The following is a 19,908-nucleotide window of genomic DNA, read 5'->3' on the forward strand; positions in this document are numbered from 1 at the left end:
GTTTAGGAGGGGAAGGGAAGCAAAAGGCCAGGGGGGGAAAGCCGTGGCATGTGTCTCAGATGCCTGTGATTCTCAATGCCTGAAATGGCTTCTGGGCAGGCTGGTTCATTAATTAGTAGCTGTCTGATCTGTGGTTTCATGAGGACTGTAAACAAAATGCAAACAGAGAGACAGCAGCATTGTGCCCAGCATGACCTTGGGCACTGCCGTGTACCCAATAGATAGCTTTTCTGGTTTTCAAGAGAAAAAATGGTGGTAAAATTGGAAGTATTACACTGGCAGCTCTAAGCATAGGGTCATGTGGCATTGTTTGGTTTTGAATTTTCCTTCTGCAGTTTTTTTTTTTTGTTGTTGTTGTTGTTGTTGTTGTTTACACCCATATAGGAGGTTGAGCATTTTAGGTGAGAACATGTAAGGGATGTTGCTGTTTGGCAGCTGTTCATTGTTGGGTTTGTTTCAATTGATCACAGTGATCTTTTAATGCAGTCCCACCTTGAGTGGTGCAGGGACCCCTGCGCCCTTACCACACGCCTGCCATTTAATCTCCATTGAGCCATTTGCTGTGCTACGCTCATTTAGATGTGTGACTACTTGTCTAATCTTGTTCCTCATCCTCGAAACCCCAGATATTATAAACAAAACTGAGCTAAACATGGCTGCAGTTCTTCTTCTCAGTTGTTTCAGCAAGTAATTTACAGACCTGAGTGGTAACTTACTAGCAGATTTACAATAACTGTCCTCAAACTCAGTAATACTTAGACAATTCTGACATCTTGCTTAGTATTGTCTTTGAGATGCCAGTTTCAACACTAATAGTTTAAACAAAACAGTTTACCAATAACAACCTCATAACTACAGCTACCTAAAGACTCTTCGTGTCCCTGTAAGTCCTGCACTATGGCAGGGTACCAGTGATGAGATTTCTTCTTAATGTGCCTAGTTTCCTTAACAGCCGTGAACTTTCCTTAAATGGTTCATTTCTGACTTCTTTGCATTCTCTGAGCCTGGTAGTTGGAAGGAGGGCAGGTCACCCACCCCCAAAGAAAATGGTAGCTCTCAGTTCACCCTACTCAGAGCAGGCCGATGTCCTCAGCATGACTCACTTGGTTAGTCCTGGGTATGTGGGGACATGCCAGCTATCCTGTGAACATTTTAGTTCTTTGACCCTATTGGAAGCTCCTTTGATACAGGGACCTTGAGTTATTTAGTTTCTGCCCTTCCCTGGTATACTGACCTTGCTCTGGAAGCCAAGAGTCATTTTCAATACGGGATATTTAATTAAAGGAGAGCTACTCTCCTCACAGACTTGCAAAGTAGAGTTTCACTCCATGGTATGCCCTCCAGAGAGTTCCATTGTTTGATCAGACCTTCTTTTGAGCCTCAGACAAACACTCTAGGGTCTCAAAAGCCTGTGCTCAGTCTCAGGTGAACTGTGGTGACAGTAGCCACAGGGTTCAGCAAGTGGACCTCTAAATTATTTTACAGTTTTAAAAGGATACTAGGTTCTTTACTGCAGATGAATTTAGTGGTGTAGGTCCCTAACCACTCTGCTGAAGCTGTGCAGCAGTTCTCGAGGACTGAGACATTGCAGGACACAGAGCCTTCACAAGAACTCTAGCTGCTGGTACTGTGAGAAATCTTCCTCCCACTCTTCCGCTTGCAGAAGCTGGGGCTTAGAGATGTTCTCTCAGCAAGTCTACAGGTGCTCCAGGGCCACATACTCCTTTTAATACCGCTCCTGAGGGGCACAGTTAGATTTGGCTTTCGGTCACTCCAAAGCCTGAGATCTCTACGCCTGGCCTGGCAGCTGCTGTCAGGACAGGTTGGAGTCTGGTGCCTCCTGAGACACCTAAGAAGCATTATTATCCTGTGGTTTAGAACAAAGTCAGCACAGCCAGACTGTCTTATGAAGTAAGGACGAGGAGTAATAGCCAGTAATGAATTTACACACAACTGAAGCGTTTGTGGATGGAGGAAGCTGACTGAGGCGAGAACCTTCTCCTCCCTGCTGAGCTAGCTGCTCTGCCCTCTCCTTCCAGCCCACTAAGGAGGCCTTAGGATGCTTCCTACTAACTGCAGTTTAAAAGGAGAGGGGGAGGAGAAAATTCCTTGTTGGGTCAGTTTTCAAAAAAGAGGGGAAGGTGAGAGAAGGAAGTGTGCTTTCCAGTTAGAAAATGGGTGGGGAAAAAGTGACAATTTACGGACAGCTACAGAGTTTTTACTCTGATTACTTTGGTATAAAAATTTTACCTGTGGCCAGTAAAATGTGTTAGTAAGATGTAAACTAGGATCGTTCAGTTCTGGATAGAGAGCAGATGTTCTACTTGGCTTCTGTTTGCCGTAAAAAGAGGTATCTCATTTAGAAGCCATGGCCAGGTGAGATTAGGCCTGGCCTCAACTACTGCCCTCTAACTGGAGGTTTGAGTCACCATCTGCGCACACACTGATGTAGTCACCATCTGCACACACACTGATGTAGTCACATCTGCACACACTGATGTAGTCACATCTGCACACACTGATGTAGTCACATCTGCACATACTGATGTAGTCACATCTGCACACACACTGACGTAGTCACATCTGCGCACACTGAGGTCAAGCTTCATCTAGCATGTAACAGCTGGGCTGTCACCACATCTCCTGTCACCTGTGCCTCTGATGTTAATGGCTTTAAGAACTGTGCCAGGTCCCTGTGTTTGCACAACTGCCCAGCACCATCCAGGAGCAGACAGTGACAGTGTTCATCTCTGTCTCACAAAGCAAGGATCTCAGATGCAAGAGGTCAAGATTTGGGCAGCATCATGAAGCTGGCTAGGGTCAGAACTGGAGAGGACTCAGGGATGCTGCTGTGTTGCCTGAACCTGGTGTTCTTTGGTCGCCGTTCCTCTATACTTAAGCATTTCATGGGAATCTCGTGGTCTAGGCGAGTCTCAGTGACCATCTCCTTTACCCCTTCATTTCACCCGCTGACCATAGTTTACTAACCTAAACCAAAACTTCAGCCCCTGCCTGTGCCCCAGGATCCCAGAAGACCACCAGGCTCTCACCTCGTGCCCTTCCTTTGATATTCCTCCATCCCCTTTTCTGGACCTTGAGAGATTTTCATGTTTTTTTTTTTTTTCTAGTTTTATTGTTTGTTGGTTGGTTGGTTGAAGTGCATATAGTGGGAGAATGGCCATTTTAGTGTCTTGTGTTAACTTTCTGTGATGCTTTCTTACAGGTAGTATGAAATACGTTTATTAAATGTGAGGCCATAAGATACTGAAAAGAAAGCAAAGCAGGCTGACTGTAGTGGGGATCCAGCCTGAACAAGAACATTTATTCTAATTTAGCTTTCTTGTTCCACACCCCCACAGCAGTAATCTTTCTAAGTGGACCACCTAGGTCACACACTTCCCTACCTTCCGGGCTTAGTGATGACTCCCCTCCACATACATCGAGCCTTTATCCTTAAACATGGAAGTCAGTAATTATATTGGCACAGACTGGCCCCTGGTCCCTTCTCCACAACCTGAGAAAGGATGCAAAGCAATAACCGGCAAACAAGATCTCGCGAAGGTATCAGACAGTGAAATCAGAACCCCTAGTTTCACAGAGACAGAGACACTCACAGGGCAGAGCCAAGGAGCGAAACAGCAACTTAGCCTCTGTGTCACCTATCCATAGCTACCTACGTCAGGCCACTTCTGTTGTTGTTCCCAGTGTGTGTAAATCAGACTCTCAGATTTAAATTATGGAAGAAAACTGTAAGAAACTCTGCCTACCATGAGATCTAATGTTCTATCATAGATAAATCTGAAATCATGAACCAGAAAGTTACTCTACCCTACGCTCATCTGTGACTTAAGTCATTACGGAGAAGAGGCAGAACCTGCCTGCTGGCTTTCTGTTTGCCACCCTGAAGTAAGCAGTTCTCCAGGAGTTTGCTCTGGAACAGAGCTGGGCTGCTCTTAGTCTGTTTGGGAGTTGCTTGGCAGTTTTCTCTGGGCTCCTTCTGACATGTTTTAACATGATCGCTTAAGGCTTCAGCGTGAAGGGTTGCCCTGTGCTTTGCCTATAGAATGAGAAAACTGTGACTCTTTTGATCAAAACGAGACATAAAAGTATCTTCTCTTTTTATCACCTTTAAAATAATATGCATAAAAGTTTTGGGTCTTGGGGAACAATCATAAAAGTATCTTGTTTTACTCACATAATGAGGTAAATGTGTTTTTTTTTAAGGTGTTTTCAACAAATAGTCATGACTAGCAACACATCTTCTTCTGAGGCAGACACTGCCTGCTTGAGCTGGACAATAGGAAGCACCTTGGTCTTGGGTTAAAAGGAGATATGTGCATTATTCAGCCCTCACTCCAGTTTGTACCTTTTCCTCAAAACTCTCGTTTAAGGAGACACATGATCACATTCTTGAGCAGTACTGTGTGCTAGCAAACATTGCTTAACAGAAAACAAAAAGGAAACAAATAAACCAACTTAATTTACCTTTCATTGTGGTGGCCTGCTGGCTGTTCACTTGATATGCTGACTTCAAGTTGAATCAGGCTCCTCATCTCTTAAGCTGGCGTAAATCTCAAAACCAAAGTTAGCAGGAATATAGGTTTTCTAGTAAAGAGACGGAAATTCCATGTTTTTTGGTTCTGCCCGAGAAGGTGGTGGGTGCTGTGGCACCCTGTGGAGAGCGTTCTTTGAGGCACCTTTCAAACCGACCTGCCCAGGAACAACTGGAGCAACTGGCTCGCTTGCTACTTACTGTGTATGAGTCACATTGCAGAGGGAGATTTAGACTGGGGCAGAACATTTCCTGAACAGGCAGGAATCTGGGCTGATTCACCTCAGGCCCTCAGGGGCAGGTCAGTGTCAGAAGCCGGGGTAAGGAGTGGGCAGGGAAGGCAGCATGGTCTCCCTAATTCGCTCACTTCACATCAAGGGAGATATTTTTATTGTTAGGCTTTTAAATGCCAAGTATTTTATCACCACTTACTTGCTGGATAAATTCACCATTAAGAAAAATAAAAATACACTTACACACACTCACATACACGCTCAAATGTATGTGTCTTCTACAACACACACACTAACATGCTTGTCAGGCTTTATCCACTGAGCCATCATGACAACCCAAGAATATAATTTATTAGAAGAAAATATTTCAGAAACACTGATCACAAATATTACATGAGTGAACCTAAATGCCTTTGTACTAGTAATTGCTAAATTGCTCACTTTATAAACTTGTAATCTAATAAAATCCGCAGACCTATTTTTACACACACACACACAAATATTCAGAATATTTTAAATTAAACTTAGAGCAAAGGTACACTGTCTTGAATGACATTCTCTCACAAAAGATAATTCCGTAAGATTACTTTTGTGGACTGGTGTGGTGGCGCGGGTCTTTAGTCAGAGCATTCTGGAGGCCGAGGCAGGTGGATCTCTTGAGTCTGAAGCCAGGCTGGTCTACATAGTGAGTTCCAGACCAGCCAGGGATGTATGGCAAAATGCTGTTTCCAAAATATATAATTGAAAAACAGTAAATAAAATGTAAATGTGTGTTTTGTATATTTTATTAGTGGTTTATTTTTAAGTTAGGATGTGTATTTGTGACACTTGATCTTAAACTTCCTATCAAGCTCAGCTTGGCACTGAACTCATGATTCTCCTGTGTATTAGAATTACAAGTATTCACCATCTGACCTGCCTTATTATTTTCAAGATGGTGACACATTTATATTATCAATATAAGATTTAATTTGTGAATAATTCCAAAGCTGTCAGATAAAAACTTCAATGTTTGCCTGTCCTGGTGGCAAATGCCTTTAATCCCAGCACTTGGGATACAGAGGCAGGTGTGAGTTTGAGCCAGCCTGGTCTGTTAGCTCCTAAACAGCCAATTATGCAGAGAGACCCTGTGTCAACCAACAGCAGCAAACAAAAATAAATAAATCAACAAAAGGAACAGTAACAACAACAGTAAACATTTCTTTACATGTAATTGAATGAATTAATAACCCTTTTGCTGGAGGATGGCTCCCTGGGTAATGGTACTTCCAACCAAGCTTGGTTACCTCAGTGTGAGCGTCCGTCGTGGGAGAGAACTGACTCTTGCAAACTGTCTGCTGTACATACATGGACTATGACATATACTTCCCTGCTTTCAGGTATGCCCAAAATAAATAAATGTGATATAGTTTTATGAGAACAATTAACTAACTTAATTAAAAACCCATTGTTGTGGATGAAGATAAACAAAAAGATCAGGGAGAGATACTGTTTTAAGTTGGTAAATCTGTCACAGATTTAAATGTGCATTTGGATTATGATATTTTATATGTTTTGAAAGGTCTTCCTTCTCTGTTTTACGGGAAAATAATTGTGGCAAATTACCAAATTTGTATTGCTTACCTGCTTTACCAAAAAAAAAAAAAATCCAACAAAAAGCAAAGGAGCACAGAGCAATACTTTCCTTCTGTTTAAAGTGAGTAGATGCTAGTCTTAGGAAAAGCCTATGAATACATTATTCAATTTAATAATGGCTTAGTCTTACAGAAGATAAATTTTCACATTTATAAGCAACCCTTCACTTAGACTTAAGCCTCTACACACGTGGATCTTGCCTATGGCATTTGAAGCCCGTTCATGCATTTTGAGTTGGGGGTGGTTTTGCATCATGAAGACCTTGCTTGGGGACATTGGTTCATTTTTAAAGCACACTCTTGCACCATGATCTGTAAATGACACGTGAGCTAGCTGTTTATGATTTGAAATCGTATTGCCAGAATAGCAAGTAACTGTTAAATCTCAAAAGCTTTAGGTCAAAAGAGCTCATCTCCTGCAGCCTCCTCCTAAGTGTAGGCAGTTGACATTCTCTACAGGTTTGGGGAGGGTCAGCCAACTTCTTCAGTTCTGTCCTGACATCATAGTAAACCACATATTAGGACATGTATTTGGCAGGCTTCTGTTACAAGATTAACAAGTTCTGTTGCCTCCCCCCAAATTAATAACATTTATTACCTGGGTTATTTGGACCAACAAGTCACACACACATGAACACATACACACACAGAGACATGCACACTCTCATACACTCAAACATACTCACACACATACATATGCTATCACAGACTCAAATGCACACAAATACACAGAGACATGCACACTCTCACACTCTCTAACATATGCACATACATATTACTCTCACACACTCAGATATACACAAACACACACACACACACCACATAACACTGCTACCCACATACCTCTTTTTTTTTTTTTTTTTTTTTTTTTTTGGTTTTGCTTTTTTCTCCTATAATTAGGATGTTTTATTTGGCTTCTCAAGGATAGGTGGCTGAACTTGGCTTCTTGGGATACAGACTATGACCACAAGTTCATTAACCATGTTTCCTTTCTCATAAGAACCTTAGAGATTGACATGAGTAAAGAAGCATATGTCTGTGTGTTGCCTGTTCAGGAGGAACAGGCTGTATTCCATCTCATTGTGGGGTTGGGGGTAGAATAGGCCTCCTTCCTCAGAATGTAAGCTGTTTGCCTGTTTGGGGACAGTATTCCCACACTTCTTTGGCTGCTCATGGAAATTAAGCCTGGTAATGAAAAGGTTAACATGAGATAATCTTTATGCATTACATTAGTCTTAAAATTGTTGTGTGCTCTACTCTCAAGCTAGAACCTGTTAAAGCTGGTCTTTCCTAACGTTCAGAAAAGGAAACCATACATGTTTAGACCCGAATGAGTCAAACGTGCTTTGTGGAAAGAGCTTGCAGCTAGACCGGACCTTCCTTACCATTCATGGCGTCGGAAACCTGTTTTTTAGTTTGTAGGGTTTTTTTCTGCTTAATTTTATAACAAGCTTTACATTTCATAAAGCCCCAGGAGAAATTATACCACTAATTATCTTCCTATTTCAATAACATGATGGGGAGCTCTTTAGCAAAGTCACTTTTAATATAGGTAGGGAGGGAGGATTGGATGCGTGTATGTGTGCACACCTGTGTGTTTGTGTGCGCATGTGACTTGAATGATTAAAAAATACAACTTTAAAAATCCTTTAAAATTATATTTATTTTAATATTAGATGGTTAGTATGAAGGTCATTCCTATCTTTTTTAACTTGTGGGTCCCAGGGATAAAACCTCATGTCTTAGGTTTAGTGAAAGGCGACTTTACTTGCTGAGTCATCTCATTTACCCTCCCATCACACACAGTGTTTTAACATTGGTAGTAACTTTAATGGCTTCTTACATTGTAGCTATGCGTGACCTTAGGTACCTAACTTTTGAGGCAGAGTGTCTCCTTGAACCTGGAGTCAGCAAGCCCCAGAGATCCTGCTGTCTCTGACTCCCCAGCACACACCCTTTTATGTGGGTACTGGAGATGTAAATTCAGAGGAGTATGCTAAAAGGTATGCCCTTTGCTTACCGGGCCTTCTCCCCAGACTGCCTAAATCTACTTTTAAGTATGTTAAGTAAGTTACACAAGTTGAAAGAATAGTTTTACTGTATTCCATCTAAATTTCCAAGTTGCTAAACACTTGTATGTACAGACTGTATGTAGAGCACACAAGTCATTGCATGCCTTGTTGGGGTGGTGAGTTTAAATGTGTGGTCTTCGTAACAAACTTAATACCTTTAACTGCTTGTGCTTTTATTTCCAAAGATAACATTTTAGGGTTTTGTATATATATGTGTTTGCTTCCTTGCATGTGCAGGTCAGAGGACACCTTGCTGGAGTCAATTCTCTTTCTACCATGTGAGTTCCAGGGATCAAATTCAGGTCTTCAGCTCCGGCAACAACTCTTACCCACTGAGCCATCTAACTGGCCTAATTAATATTCTTTTTAAAATTGTTAGATTATTATTGGTTATGGTACTAAGGCTTGTACAATATTTGGAAATGCTTTCTGCATTAAATTCAGTAATCAGTATAATCTTAATATTTTTGTGAACTCTAATCATACATTGCACTTTGTGTGACTTTTTTGACTCTTATTCTCTAACATCTTTGTTTTTACTTTTTCTTTAATCTCCTTTGTATAGGGAAATTGACACCATCTGTTCAGCTGGATCTATCCAGTGGCTCTTGAGCAAACAGATACTTATAAATCACTAAATAAAAATACCAATAGAAATAAATTGACCTTTTTTTTTTTTTTTTTTGGACTATGAATGACTTGAGTATGTCATGTTGTGTTTTAACCTCTACAAAAATGATGATCCTGGTTTAATTGAAGATGAAAGATTGCTTTTCCATGATAAATAAAGAAATACAGACACTCAAGGAGAGAAGCTGGAAGCAATAATACTGTTGTTGAGATTTTTCTCGTTTCTGACGTGAGCTCTTTGTTTCCCCCATAAGTTTTTCCTCTTGAGACACTGAGCAAGCATGTCTTGTCTCCTAGCATAGCCTCACTCCTTCATTCCTAGTTTCTGTTCCTTTGTGTCAGCCTGGGAAAGTGCGTTCTGTTACAGTGTTAGAAGACACAGTGGATTGTACAGGCTCCTTTTCTCTGTCACTGTGATTTCCAGTATATCCAGTTCCTTCTCAAGGAAAAAGTGCATGAAAACATTACTAACAGTCCTTTGAATAATAGCACACTGCACAGAGAGCAAGGAAGAAAGCAAGCTCAGCTTCAGGTGACAGGTCTTGGTCCCTTGGAATTTGTTTGTGTTTTGGGTGGAGTATTCCTGTGTACCCTAGTCTGACCCTGAATTTATGGCAATTCTCCTGCCTCAGTCTTTCAAGTGCTGTGACTTGCTGTGCCCAGCTAAGGGCTTCGTACTGAATGTCTATGTCCTTTCCATGGAGTGAGAATGTGGGGCATGGGTTGTAGTGAAACCTCAGACAGTCTCACTGTTTGTGTCTGCCTAGAAGGTTATTCTGTAGTTCATGTCTACTAGCTGTGCATTAGTGCTGTATGTAATTATTGCAAACCCTTTAATATCCCTTAGGCCAGATTGGTATCTTTTGGTCCCTATGCCTTAATTACTATGTTTAATCTGTCACTTGAAATGACTTGTGTGTACTAGGTCTTCAAAAAGCTCTAACCTTTTCTGGTATGAGAACATCCTTTGTAATGGTTGATTAAAGGGGACGGATGCTTTGGAGATTGAGTCTGGAGATAGCCAAGTCTGCTCTTGTCCTCCTCTTGTAACGCCTGTAGGTTTGGCATCCTGTCTATCTCTCAGCTGTGGAAATCTTGCTTTAATGTTGGGCTGTGACAAAACTGGTAACTGGGATCAGGTCAATTCCAGTTTGGATCCTGGTATCTGTTTCACATCATTTATACTTTGGGCAAGGTCTTTAGCCTCAATTTCTTCCTAAGCATGAAGATGTCTGTAACTGGAGTGAGAGTTATCATGTTGTTTAGAATTTGGTTGGTCTTCCATTTTTCTTGGTGGAAGGCAAGCATGTCTTTATGCTTGGGAACGTGAGATGGCTGAAAGGCGAAGGTGACGGTTAGAAGGTCCTCAACTAGAAGTTATACAATCCCTTTAGCATTCTAGTTGCCGTTAATAAGCTCCAGTTTCTCTTCAGTGCCGAGCCAGGGAATCTTGGAACACTCTTTTGTGACAATTAGGAATTTCAACATTAAAAATGATATGAAGAAATTCAGACATATATAAGGTAGGTTTTCTTGAGAGAGATAATTCTGAGTAAAACCATATACAAACAACCCACATTGTAAACACATGCACAGCATTCTAGTCCTGTGCCTTAGGATATTATGTTCAGCAGTTTGAGGTTTTTTTTTTTTTTTAAATTGGATTAGCAGAAGTTTGAATGATGAATAAAATATATATTTTCAAAGCAGAATTACATACATACTTGACGTCGTAAACTGGGTTGTCTGTCTCTTTCATATTCTTACTGCTGTCTTCCTCCTTTATTACGCGTTTGCTGTTTCTGTCCAATTTTGGTATGTGTTCTGACACTTCCCTTTCTCTTTCCTCCCTAGCTTCTCTTGCTCAACCTCTTTTCTGCAGATACTTCTGAGAGTTGGGTACAGCAGTCAGGTCTCAAGTGATAACACAGATGCCTCCAATAGTGGCACAGCTGTTGCGACTAGGCCGGTTCTGTTTCCGGAGGTTGATGCTCATAGCCTATGCCACAGAGAATCAGGGTTGACTACCTATCCTCAGTAAGCTAATGAAAGGAATCAACTTATTAGTGAAAATCAGAAAAGGAAGATTTGTTCACTTGGGCCACATTTGGAAGAGGGGCAGAGAGACCCATTGACTCTTTCAAGTCTGTCTCCAGGATTTCTCTAGGATTCTTGGCCTGAGAGGAGAGTCTAAATAGAAGCAAGAGAACCATTTGCTACATAATCTGGCAGGGTGTGGTCCCCTGATTGCCTCTGCTCCAAGTCCTGCAGGGTGAGTCTGTCCGGCAAGGTGGGTCTGTCCTGCATATCTTTCTTTGGGAGATGAGTTTCTCCTCTTGATACAGCAGATACTCTTGGAGAAACTCTACTCTCTCAGATTCATTTTCAATAGCATGTTAGCCAAAGAGGAAAGCTTATGTACAGTCATGCCAGATGGGTACACGGGCAATTACAGGCCTAAACTTGCCATCGCCCCAGAGCCTGCTTGCTGTACCTTGTGACCGTAGTCACCCCGAGTCTAGTCTGCCCTCACTTCCCATTCACAACTAGGGCACTGCCATCCTGCCTTTCAGTTACCTTGCCCTCCTCAGACAGAGTATGTCTTTGATGACTGTCACTTCCTTCTTTAATTCTTCCAGTACTTTGGACTCTTGCCTTTCCCGTCTTGGCTTGATTCCTCAATGACAACTGAGTTTGAGACCCTCCCCCCAAATATGCAACTTGCCTTTCTTTATAACTCAGCATGTCATCTGATCTCAGGGTCTCTACAGCAGTCAAGTCTTGCGTTGGAGGAGCATAGCTATACTTACAGTGGACCCCTTGAATATTCATTTTACACATAAATCACAAACATATGATACATAGAATTCCCAAAATAACCTTGGGTTCTGAACTCACAACTTATCCCCTTGAAAATGCTTCCAGTCCATGTACTACCATGTAGGGGGCTGGATGGAGTTTGATTTATCTAACAACTGAATTGAATTAGAAGGCAGGAAAAAAGCTTAGGCACAACAGACAGAAATAGGTAAGAAACCTTATTAAAAGTGAAACACACACACACACATGCATGCACACACGCGCACACACATACACACACACACAGCAAAGCTTGCAGAGAGGAGGTTTCTTTAAAGCATTGGGGTTTTAAGTAGTTGGGGTGGCCTAGGATGGATTGTTTCCCCTAACGTTGGGTTGGTCAGTGTAGACAAAGGAAATGGATCCAGCGGTGGCGGCATTGGCTTTGAAAGTATCTGAGCAGCCTGGATTGGTCAGCCTCGAGTAGACCCCGGTTTGCTGAAGGAAAAGCTCACCATGATTTTGTTTCAGCTCAGGAGGGAGAGGAAAAAGCTAAGATTTGGTCATCTTTTATCATTATCTGTGGCTCGTCCTTGCTCTAACTGTCAGGGATCTGTCTTTCCTGCTCAGGCCTACACAGAAGAAAGAGGACCTCCTAGTCTCAGTGGCTCTGTCAATTAAATTGAGAGTTTTCAAGATGCACAAGCTTTTTGCTTTTTGTTTTTGTTTTTATTTTTTCAGAAACAGCCCATACTGTGTGGATCTGTGTCTCAGAAGCCTCTGTGGCTCGTCTGAGACGTCCAGATGCCTGTACCCTGTTCTCTGGCTGCATCGTAAGCTTCCTTCCTCTCATTTGTGCGTCGGCAGCTGTGGGATTACAATCTGTGTATGTGTTCCCTCCTGGGCTCATGGGCAATCCTGTATGCTGCCTGGCATTCTCTTCTAAATGCTTTGTTTCCCTTCAAATCCTCTGAGCCTTTAATTCCTCTCATTGAAATTAGCCTCTTCAAACCTACAGACTGTGGTTTGATTACCAAGCCTCACACAGCACCTCCCACTCACTGTGGTTTGCATTCCTTGCCTGGGTGCAGCCTCAGCGATCAGCCTTGAGCCCAGCACAGCATGAATAGGATGATTGGCCTAGTAAGCATGTGAATCCAATTTGGGGCTTTTGTTTCCCTCAGGGACACCCAGTTAGCACAGGGTAGACCAGGGTGCTAGGATTGACCCTATCTTCTTCCAAGGGTGGTGAATTCTATTTACATGGAGACTTCTCCCCGTTTCCTTCCCAGGGGCCACTTCCTCACCACCATTCACCAGAGAGGTTGATGTCAGCCTCCTTGGAATCCTGCTTGCCTTCCTGCTATGTGCACAGAGCAGTGTAGGTTCTGGTCTGAGGCCACTTGTCTGGGTGTGAGGATGAGCTGTATCCATGTTTGCCATCAAAGAACTGCACACCAATGGGTAGTATCTGCCCTCCCTGCACTTTTGCTTTGTTTCATAGTACCTGCTTCAAGGATATAGTGATAGCTACGAAGGAGAGGAGAGAGCAAGGGAATGGCTCCTGGTGAGTCTGCAGCTCTCAATCCCTCATAAAAGCTGGGGAAGCATAGTGCTCTGCTTGTAATCCCAGAGCATGGAGTGTGCTGGCGGGAATAGTTGTAGTGATAGGCTCTAGGCTCAGAAACGACCCTACCTTAATAAGGAACATGAAGAGTGCTCCAGGAGTAGACTCAGGCCTCCACGTGCATATTCATGTGTGCCCACACAAGTGAAAGCACACATTCAGACACACACGCATACACAAGAACAGTGATCTTTTTAACGTGTTCAGCAGCACAGTGCTGGCACACCGCAAGCATTGGGGCATGGAAGTGGGAGGTAGAGTGGGAGATCCGGGAATGGGAGGCCCTCGTTAACTTCTGGGTCTGGCCTTATCAGCTAGTACTTTCCTACTGCAGGCAGCCCACACATGGTGCTGTTATTTGGAAGAGGCAGGGATTGTGGGAGTAGCTATAGAAATTATAAAATGTACAAGGCATAGATTAGGAAACCGAAGTTGTGCTTTCTTTTGAGAATATTGTCCTTTAAGAGCTAGAGTCTAGCTTAGGTCACCAGCCAGGCTGAGTGCTGTGACTTTATGTGGGTGACCTGGTCTTTCAGTTTCTCAACTTCATCTCTGAAACAAAAATAATGAGAAGTGTTTATAGGCTTCCTGGGACTGCGGACTGATGGGATGTGTCGAAAGCTTTGCCTACCTTCTCGGTTAGTAAGAAGCATTACGTCATATGTTCACACTTGCTTCAGTACTCTTGGTCTTACCGCTGCTGTTGCTTCCAGGAGCAACCCGAGTTGCCTACAGTGTCAACATTCAGTATTGAATGGCTGGTGTCCCTTAAGAGAGGCGTCATCTTCCCAGGTCAGCCCCTTCTTCTGCCATCCCAGCTGTCTTGCTCTCTTACCAACAAAGGTGCTTTGTCTCTGGCTGATTAATCTAATTTTGGATACTCATTTCTGCAGAAAGTCAGTTTTATGCAGGTCAGGGTGGCCTGAACTTTGTAACTCGCTCTATAGACCAGGCGGTCTTCAACTTTATCCTCCTGCCTCAGCACCCTATATTCAAAAAGTAGGGTTATGTGTGTCCCATGACATCTGGATTGCTAGTCAATTTCAGTGGCAAATATGGGCCTTCATGGATATTTACGGGGGTGATCCTAAATGTGCAGGTCAAGCCCATGGCACCTGTGTCACTTGGAAGCCTGAGCTAAACCTTGCTGGGGCGTGTCCAGCAATCTGAGTTTTACGCTCCACCAAAGCAGGTGACCTTTCCAGCACACGTCTCCTCTACTTTTATTATGCACATTGGGTGTCTGAGTGACATTCAGAATGTTCCCGTCTGTTCCTTCAAATGCTTTGTAAATTCTGTAGTAACTAGGGCTAGTACTTTGTAAACCTGTTTCTTTCTTAGAGAGCAGACAGTGTGTGGCCTGGGTTGTTGTGTTCTGGGTGATTTCTCCGCTGAACTGTGGGAACTGACCTATGGGGCTCCTCTCTATGCAGTGACTTTGTCATGCCTGCTCATGTCACTGAGCTGAGAATCATTATTGCATTTCTGCCCCGCCCCCATTCCTATGGTAGAGTGACTTCCTGTGGTTTCTCTGTGATGTTCCCCTGTGTGGTAATTACATTCCCATCTTTTCCCCTCGTAGAAGATGTTTGGAGGCCTCACCCTTATTATCCAGTGCAAATAATTAGATCTTAGCTTTTGACAAAAGCCCACAATTTTGCTGTGATTTCAGCTTACATACCACATAAGAGTGTTGTGTATTTTTAAGGAGCTTTGGAATTTATTAAGAAAGGGTCTAACAGATTTAAGCAGGGTCTGTGGAGAGCTGAAGAAGACAGGATCACACAGTGCTGTGCCCTGGCCCAGAGCAGACCGAGCATCTGAAGCTCAGCACGTCTTTCTTTTCCTTCTGTCCTGCTCGTTTATGGCCAAGTTATACATGATGCCATTCCGTAAATACCCTAGAGTTTCCAGTCTACCTTGAGAACTTAGAAGTTAGGAGATATAACTTTAAGATAGGCCTAATACAGCTCTTCTCTAGGTTCCTGGCACCTTTGCTTTTGTTGTTGGGATTACATAGGTGTGTACCCCAATGCTTCAGATTACCTAGGTGTGCACCCCAACCCTTCAGATTACATAGGTGTGCACCCCAATGCTTGGGGTTACATAGGTGTGCACCCCAACATTTGCCTAGGCAATCCATTTCTGACGATGGTATTATAATGGAGTGAAGTATTTGAACTTGTGAAACACAGATTTACTCTTGAGTTTAAGATTATTTCTTAAGTGTGTATATATTAGTGGTAAGCCTATGGAGAGGCAATTGAAACTGTCTTCAGCGGTAAGCTATATAAGCCACACTATTTAACTGTGGCTCAGATGCACTTCTGTGTAACACAGTGTTAGGGCCTTCCTGTGACTGTGTCATGTACTCTGTAATGGTATATAGATTTAGTGATTTCATTGTTTTATTTAAGAGACCTAGACTTGATCTAAAGGAGAGCTTTGGGGTTTGTAATATGCTATCATTACAGGTTTGATTTACCCAGTTACTGGATAACTAAAGCACTGTGTCAGAAACCTCAAATTTAAAGTGCTAAAGTTTAGTCTCCTTGTTTTATTTGTGGCCTGTCCTAGCCCAGGTGGGTGGCATCGTTCCTCAGCCCTTGTATACACACTATAGAAAAGCAACTGTAGAGAGTTTGAGAACTTAGGCTTCAATTTAGAAAATCTTACCTTTTCTTCTGGGTGCTGGAAATCAAATATAAGATTGTCCATGCCAGACACAGGTTCTACCACTGAGCCACACTACCTGCCCTGGAAGCCTACTCTGTTAATGATAAATCAGTAGGAGTTGGCTACATTCCTTTTGCTTGTGTAGTGCATTAAAATAAGGCCATTTGGGCTAGGTATTTTGATGCATGCATTTAGTCCCAGCACTGTTCTTGGGAGGCAGAGGCAGGTGTATCTTTGTGAGATAAAAATATAGAGATAAAAAAAATAGAGAAAAAAATAGTGATGCCCTATCTTAAAAAAAAAAAAAAACATAGAGCCCTCTTTGATTTGTTTTAGCAAACATTTATTAACTACACAGAGAATACTCTAATTATTCTAACCCAATGGGATAACTAGTTGAGGAGTGATGTCACACAGATGAGGAAGTAACTGGGCTGGAGGAATAAGGGGCAGTTGGGCAGGTGAGGTTACCTGGAGTAAGGGACAGCAACTTTAAGTTTCACCAATTGATAGGAACTTACAAAGTTAGTCATAGAAGGTTCTGTGTACAGTGGAGTGAGGGCAAGACATGTCATATTAAACCAAGTATGTAAAGGTATGAGGCCATGAAAGGAGAGGAGCCTAGATTTCATGTTACAGGCACAGTTAGAGGAAGGGTCCTCATGTTCTCTATAAAAGCCAACATCAACAGCCACATACTTTATTTTTAACCCAGAAAGAGATGGGAAGTAGATGGACCTAAATAAAATGAGTCAGGCTTAGAAAATTCTTCCCACATGGATATTACTAAGTACAGGTCAACCATTCCATTGCTCATATGCACTAAGGATTGTAATAGTACACATCCTGTCTAGGATATCTGCAGGCCATTTTGGGGGGTGGGGGAAAACTTTGGAAGATAATAAAAATGTATGATCTAGCTGTCTTTTAAGAACCCTGTCTTTGAGAAATGAGGTTAAGAATTAAAGCAACCAGTATAAGACAATGTGTAACAAGGACCCTAATATATAGACAAACAGTGGGAGAAATAATTATTGTCCAACAGGGTGCAGATGCTGTTGCCCAGGAAGGTTTTGTTGACTGACACTACCTCCCCTCTCAGATTGCACATGACTTTCAGCTGGCTGTGCCTGTAGTATGTGCCTTTCATATGATGCTCTGTTAAGAAGTAGGAGCAGCCCTTTGCACTTGTAAGGAGATTCCTGGGGTTATTTTGACCTACCTTGATTCCTCAGACTGTATCTGTTTCACCCCACCTTAGCCTTTCCTACACAGGGTATGCAAGTTTGTTGGTTTGTGACCACAAGTATCAGAATTCTGAAGGCTATAAAACCTTAACATCTCGATGATTCTCGAATTATGTGAGTGAGAGAACATTGGATGGTATCTAGAAGGGAGGTTTTCGGGCAAACCTGTTTCCCATTAACCTTTCCATACATGAGTGCTCTTGAAAAGATGACATCTACTGGCCATTTGCTTTCTTACACGTCCTCTTAATGTTAATTCATCAGTCTTGTAAATATAAATATACATGTTGCTAAAATGGGTATAATCTTTGCTGTACACTAGGATAATAAAATGTAGGAAACTGTTTTGGTCCCCTCTTCTTTTCTGCAATGCTTAAATGAAGTCTCCATGTAAATGATCTTTTGAAGTCCCATCCATAAATAGATGTGAAGCAATGGCTTTCATCAACCTGTGGGACAGAGTGGTCAGGCAAGGGTGATATTGTCTGTCTGACTACTGTGGTGTTCCTCACTTGATGCGGCTGTCCTTGTCCTTCTCCGTCTCAGACATGGTGCCTTTTGTGTGAATTTCTTACATAAGATTATGTATATTAAGGGGTCCATACAGATGTTAGTTGCAGCCAGAAAGAGAGCTGCTTCTTTAGCAATGAACAGCTGGTTTTCTACTCTGCAGTCAGTCTTATTGGTGGTTTGACTGTAGGTGTATGGAACTCTGACAAAATGGAGTGGGGCAAAGCAGACAAAGAAGACAGCCATGACGATAAATACCTTCACCTCCAGGCGCTTGTGCTTGCTGTCCTTGCTCTTGAACTTCCTATAGGAGTTGTATACCTTTTTGGCAATCACCACATAGAACAGAAGCATCAGAATAAACACAGTCCAGAAAATGAACTGACACACATGACTAACTACTTGATGCCACAGCAGCCCCAGGGGACTCTTTAAGGATGCACACTTCTTTACGGATGTTGGCCTTGCCTCCTTGTTCAAGACCATGTTTGGCAGGGAGATGAGGAACATCAGGAACCAGATGAAAATCGAGACCATTTTCGCAAAAGCAGTCTTCTTCATGAATGTTTTCCTAAATGGTATGATGATCTTGAGGAATCTGTCAAAAGCGATGAGGCCCAGCATCATGATGCCTACATACATCGTCTCATAAAAGACCACGGACGAGAAGGTACACACAAAAACTCTGAGCTGCCTGGGCGCAAGGTGTGAGTCAGAGAGTATTTTGAAAGGAAGCATCAGTGTCATTATTAAGTCTGCTACCAGAGTGTTTTTGAGGTAGATGATAAAGGTGGAACTGCTGGGGATGTGGATGAACACCCAGAGGGCCACGGTGTTCAGCAGGATGCCTGTCAAGAAGACCACAGTGTAGAGCAGTGGGAACAGCAGCTGTGTCATCCGAGTGTCCCTGGGGCACCGCTCAGACTTGTTGAAGCCCTGCATCCCAGTGGTGTTGACTGTCTGGAGCATCGGCTGTTACACATTCACATGAACACAAAGAAAGGCAAACAAACAAGCTTTTTGTTTAACTCATTTAGCAGATTTAGTTCTTTGACTAGAATTTTTAAAGCACATAGCTCAGGTTGATTTCCTGTTGTTCGTTTTATTTTTAGTTTAGTTTTGCTTTTTAAAATTCCGTTTATGTCTACCCTTGTGAAATTCAGAAAGGAAGCACCAATCACTACATGGCAGTAACAGAACCCAGCTAAAGATGTGAGTGCAGGTTAGCTTGTCCTGTTTTATGTAGTACCTCGTGCCTGTAGCCTGTGATTACAGAACCTTATATTTAGATTTTTTAAAAAAAATTTAACCACACTCTACCTTTTATAGCAAGCAAATTCACAAGAAAAATTAAACTGACCTTTGATGGGGAGACACTCAGCTGAGTGAGTTGTGACAGTCATTAGCTCAACCCACGACTAGCCTGTGAAGTTAAGGTTCTGCTTTCTTATACTGGCTTTCCTTCCTCATTTCCCCTTGTGGGCTTCTGTAATAACCCACATTTTCTAGAACTTCTTTATGTGTAGACCTCTGGAGCATTTGCGAGTCACAGTTGCTGCTGTGTGCACCGAGTACTGAATCCAGTGCATTCACTGGCTCAGCGGGCCTGCCACCACTCAGCCATACTCCTAACATGGGCTATCTTGTTATATGAAAATTGTGTGTATAAGGGTGTGTGTGTAATCAGCTGCCCTCAGAGGCCAGGGGTGTTAGATTCCCTGAAGCTGGACACCAAGGTGGTTGTGAGCCACTGAGGTAGGTACCAGGAACATTGTTTTAACTGACAAACTATTTCTCCAATCGCAATGTTTATTTTTTATTATTTATATTCAGTGACTTTATTGAACACCTCCTATATACTAATAGGAGTTAAAATGATAAGGAAAATCACAACCAAGTAGGAGGATAAGGTACCCTTATAGCCTGGG

General features: G+C 42.5%; 2 protein-coding genes across 4 annotated transcripts in view; one reads left to right on the forward strand and one right to left on the reverse strand.

The window, feature by feature from the left end:
• MED12L (mediator complex subunit 12L) overlaps positions 1-19,908 on the forward strand; it is a 303,185-nt gene that overhangs the window by 170,172 nt on the left and 113,105 nt on the right. The gene's annotated exons all lie outside the window — the stretch shown is intronic.
• Positions 17,936-18,949, reverse strand: P2RY13 (purinergic receptor P2Y13; the record flags this gene model as incomplete). Its single annotated transcript, XM_080929634.1, has 1 exon — positions 17,936-18,949. The coding sequence occupies one exon, from the start codon at positions 18,947-18,949 to the stop codon at positions 17,936-17,938; it is 1,014 nt and encodes a 337-aa protein (XP_080785760.1).

Source organism: Micromys minutus (assembly GCF_963924665.1).
Source record: "Micromys minutus genome assembly, chromosome: 15".
Taxonomy (NCBI): Eukaryota; Metazoa; Chordata; class Mammalia; order Rodentia; family Muridae; genus Micromys; species Micromys minutus.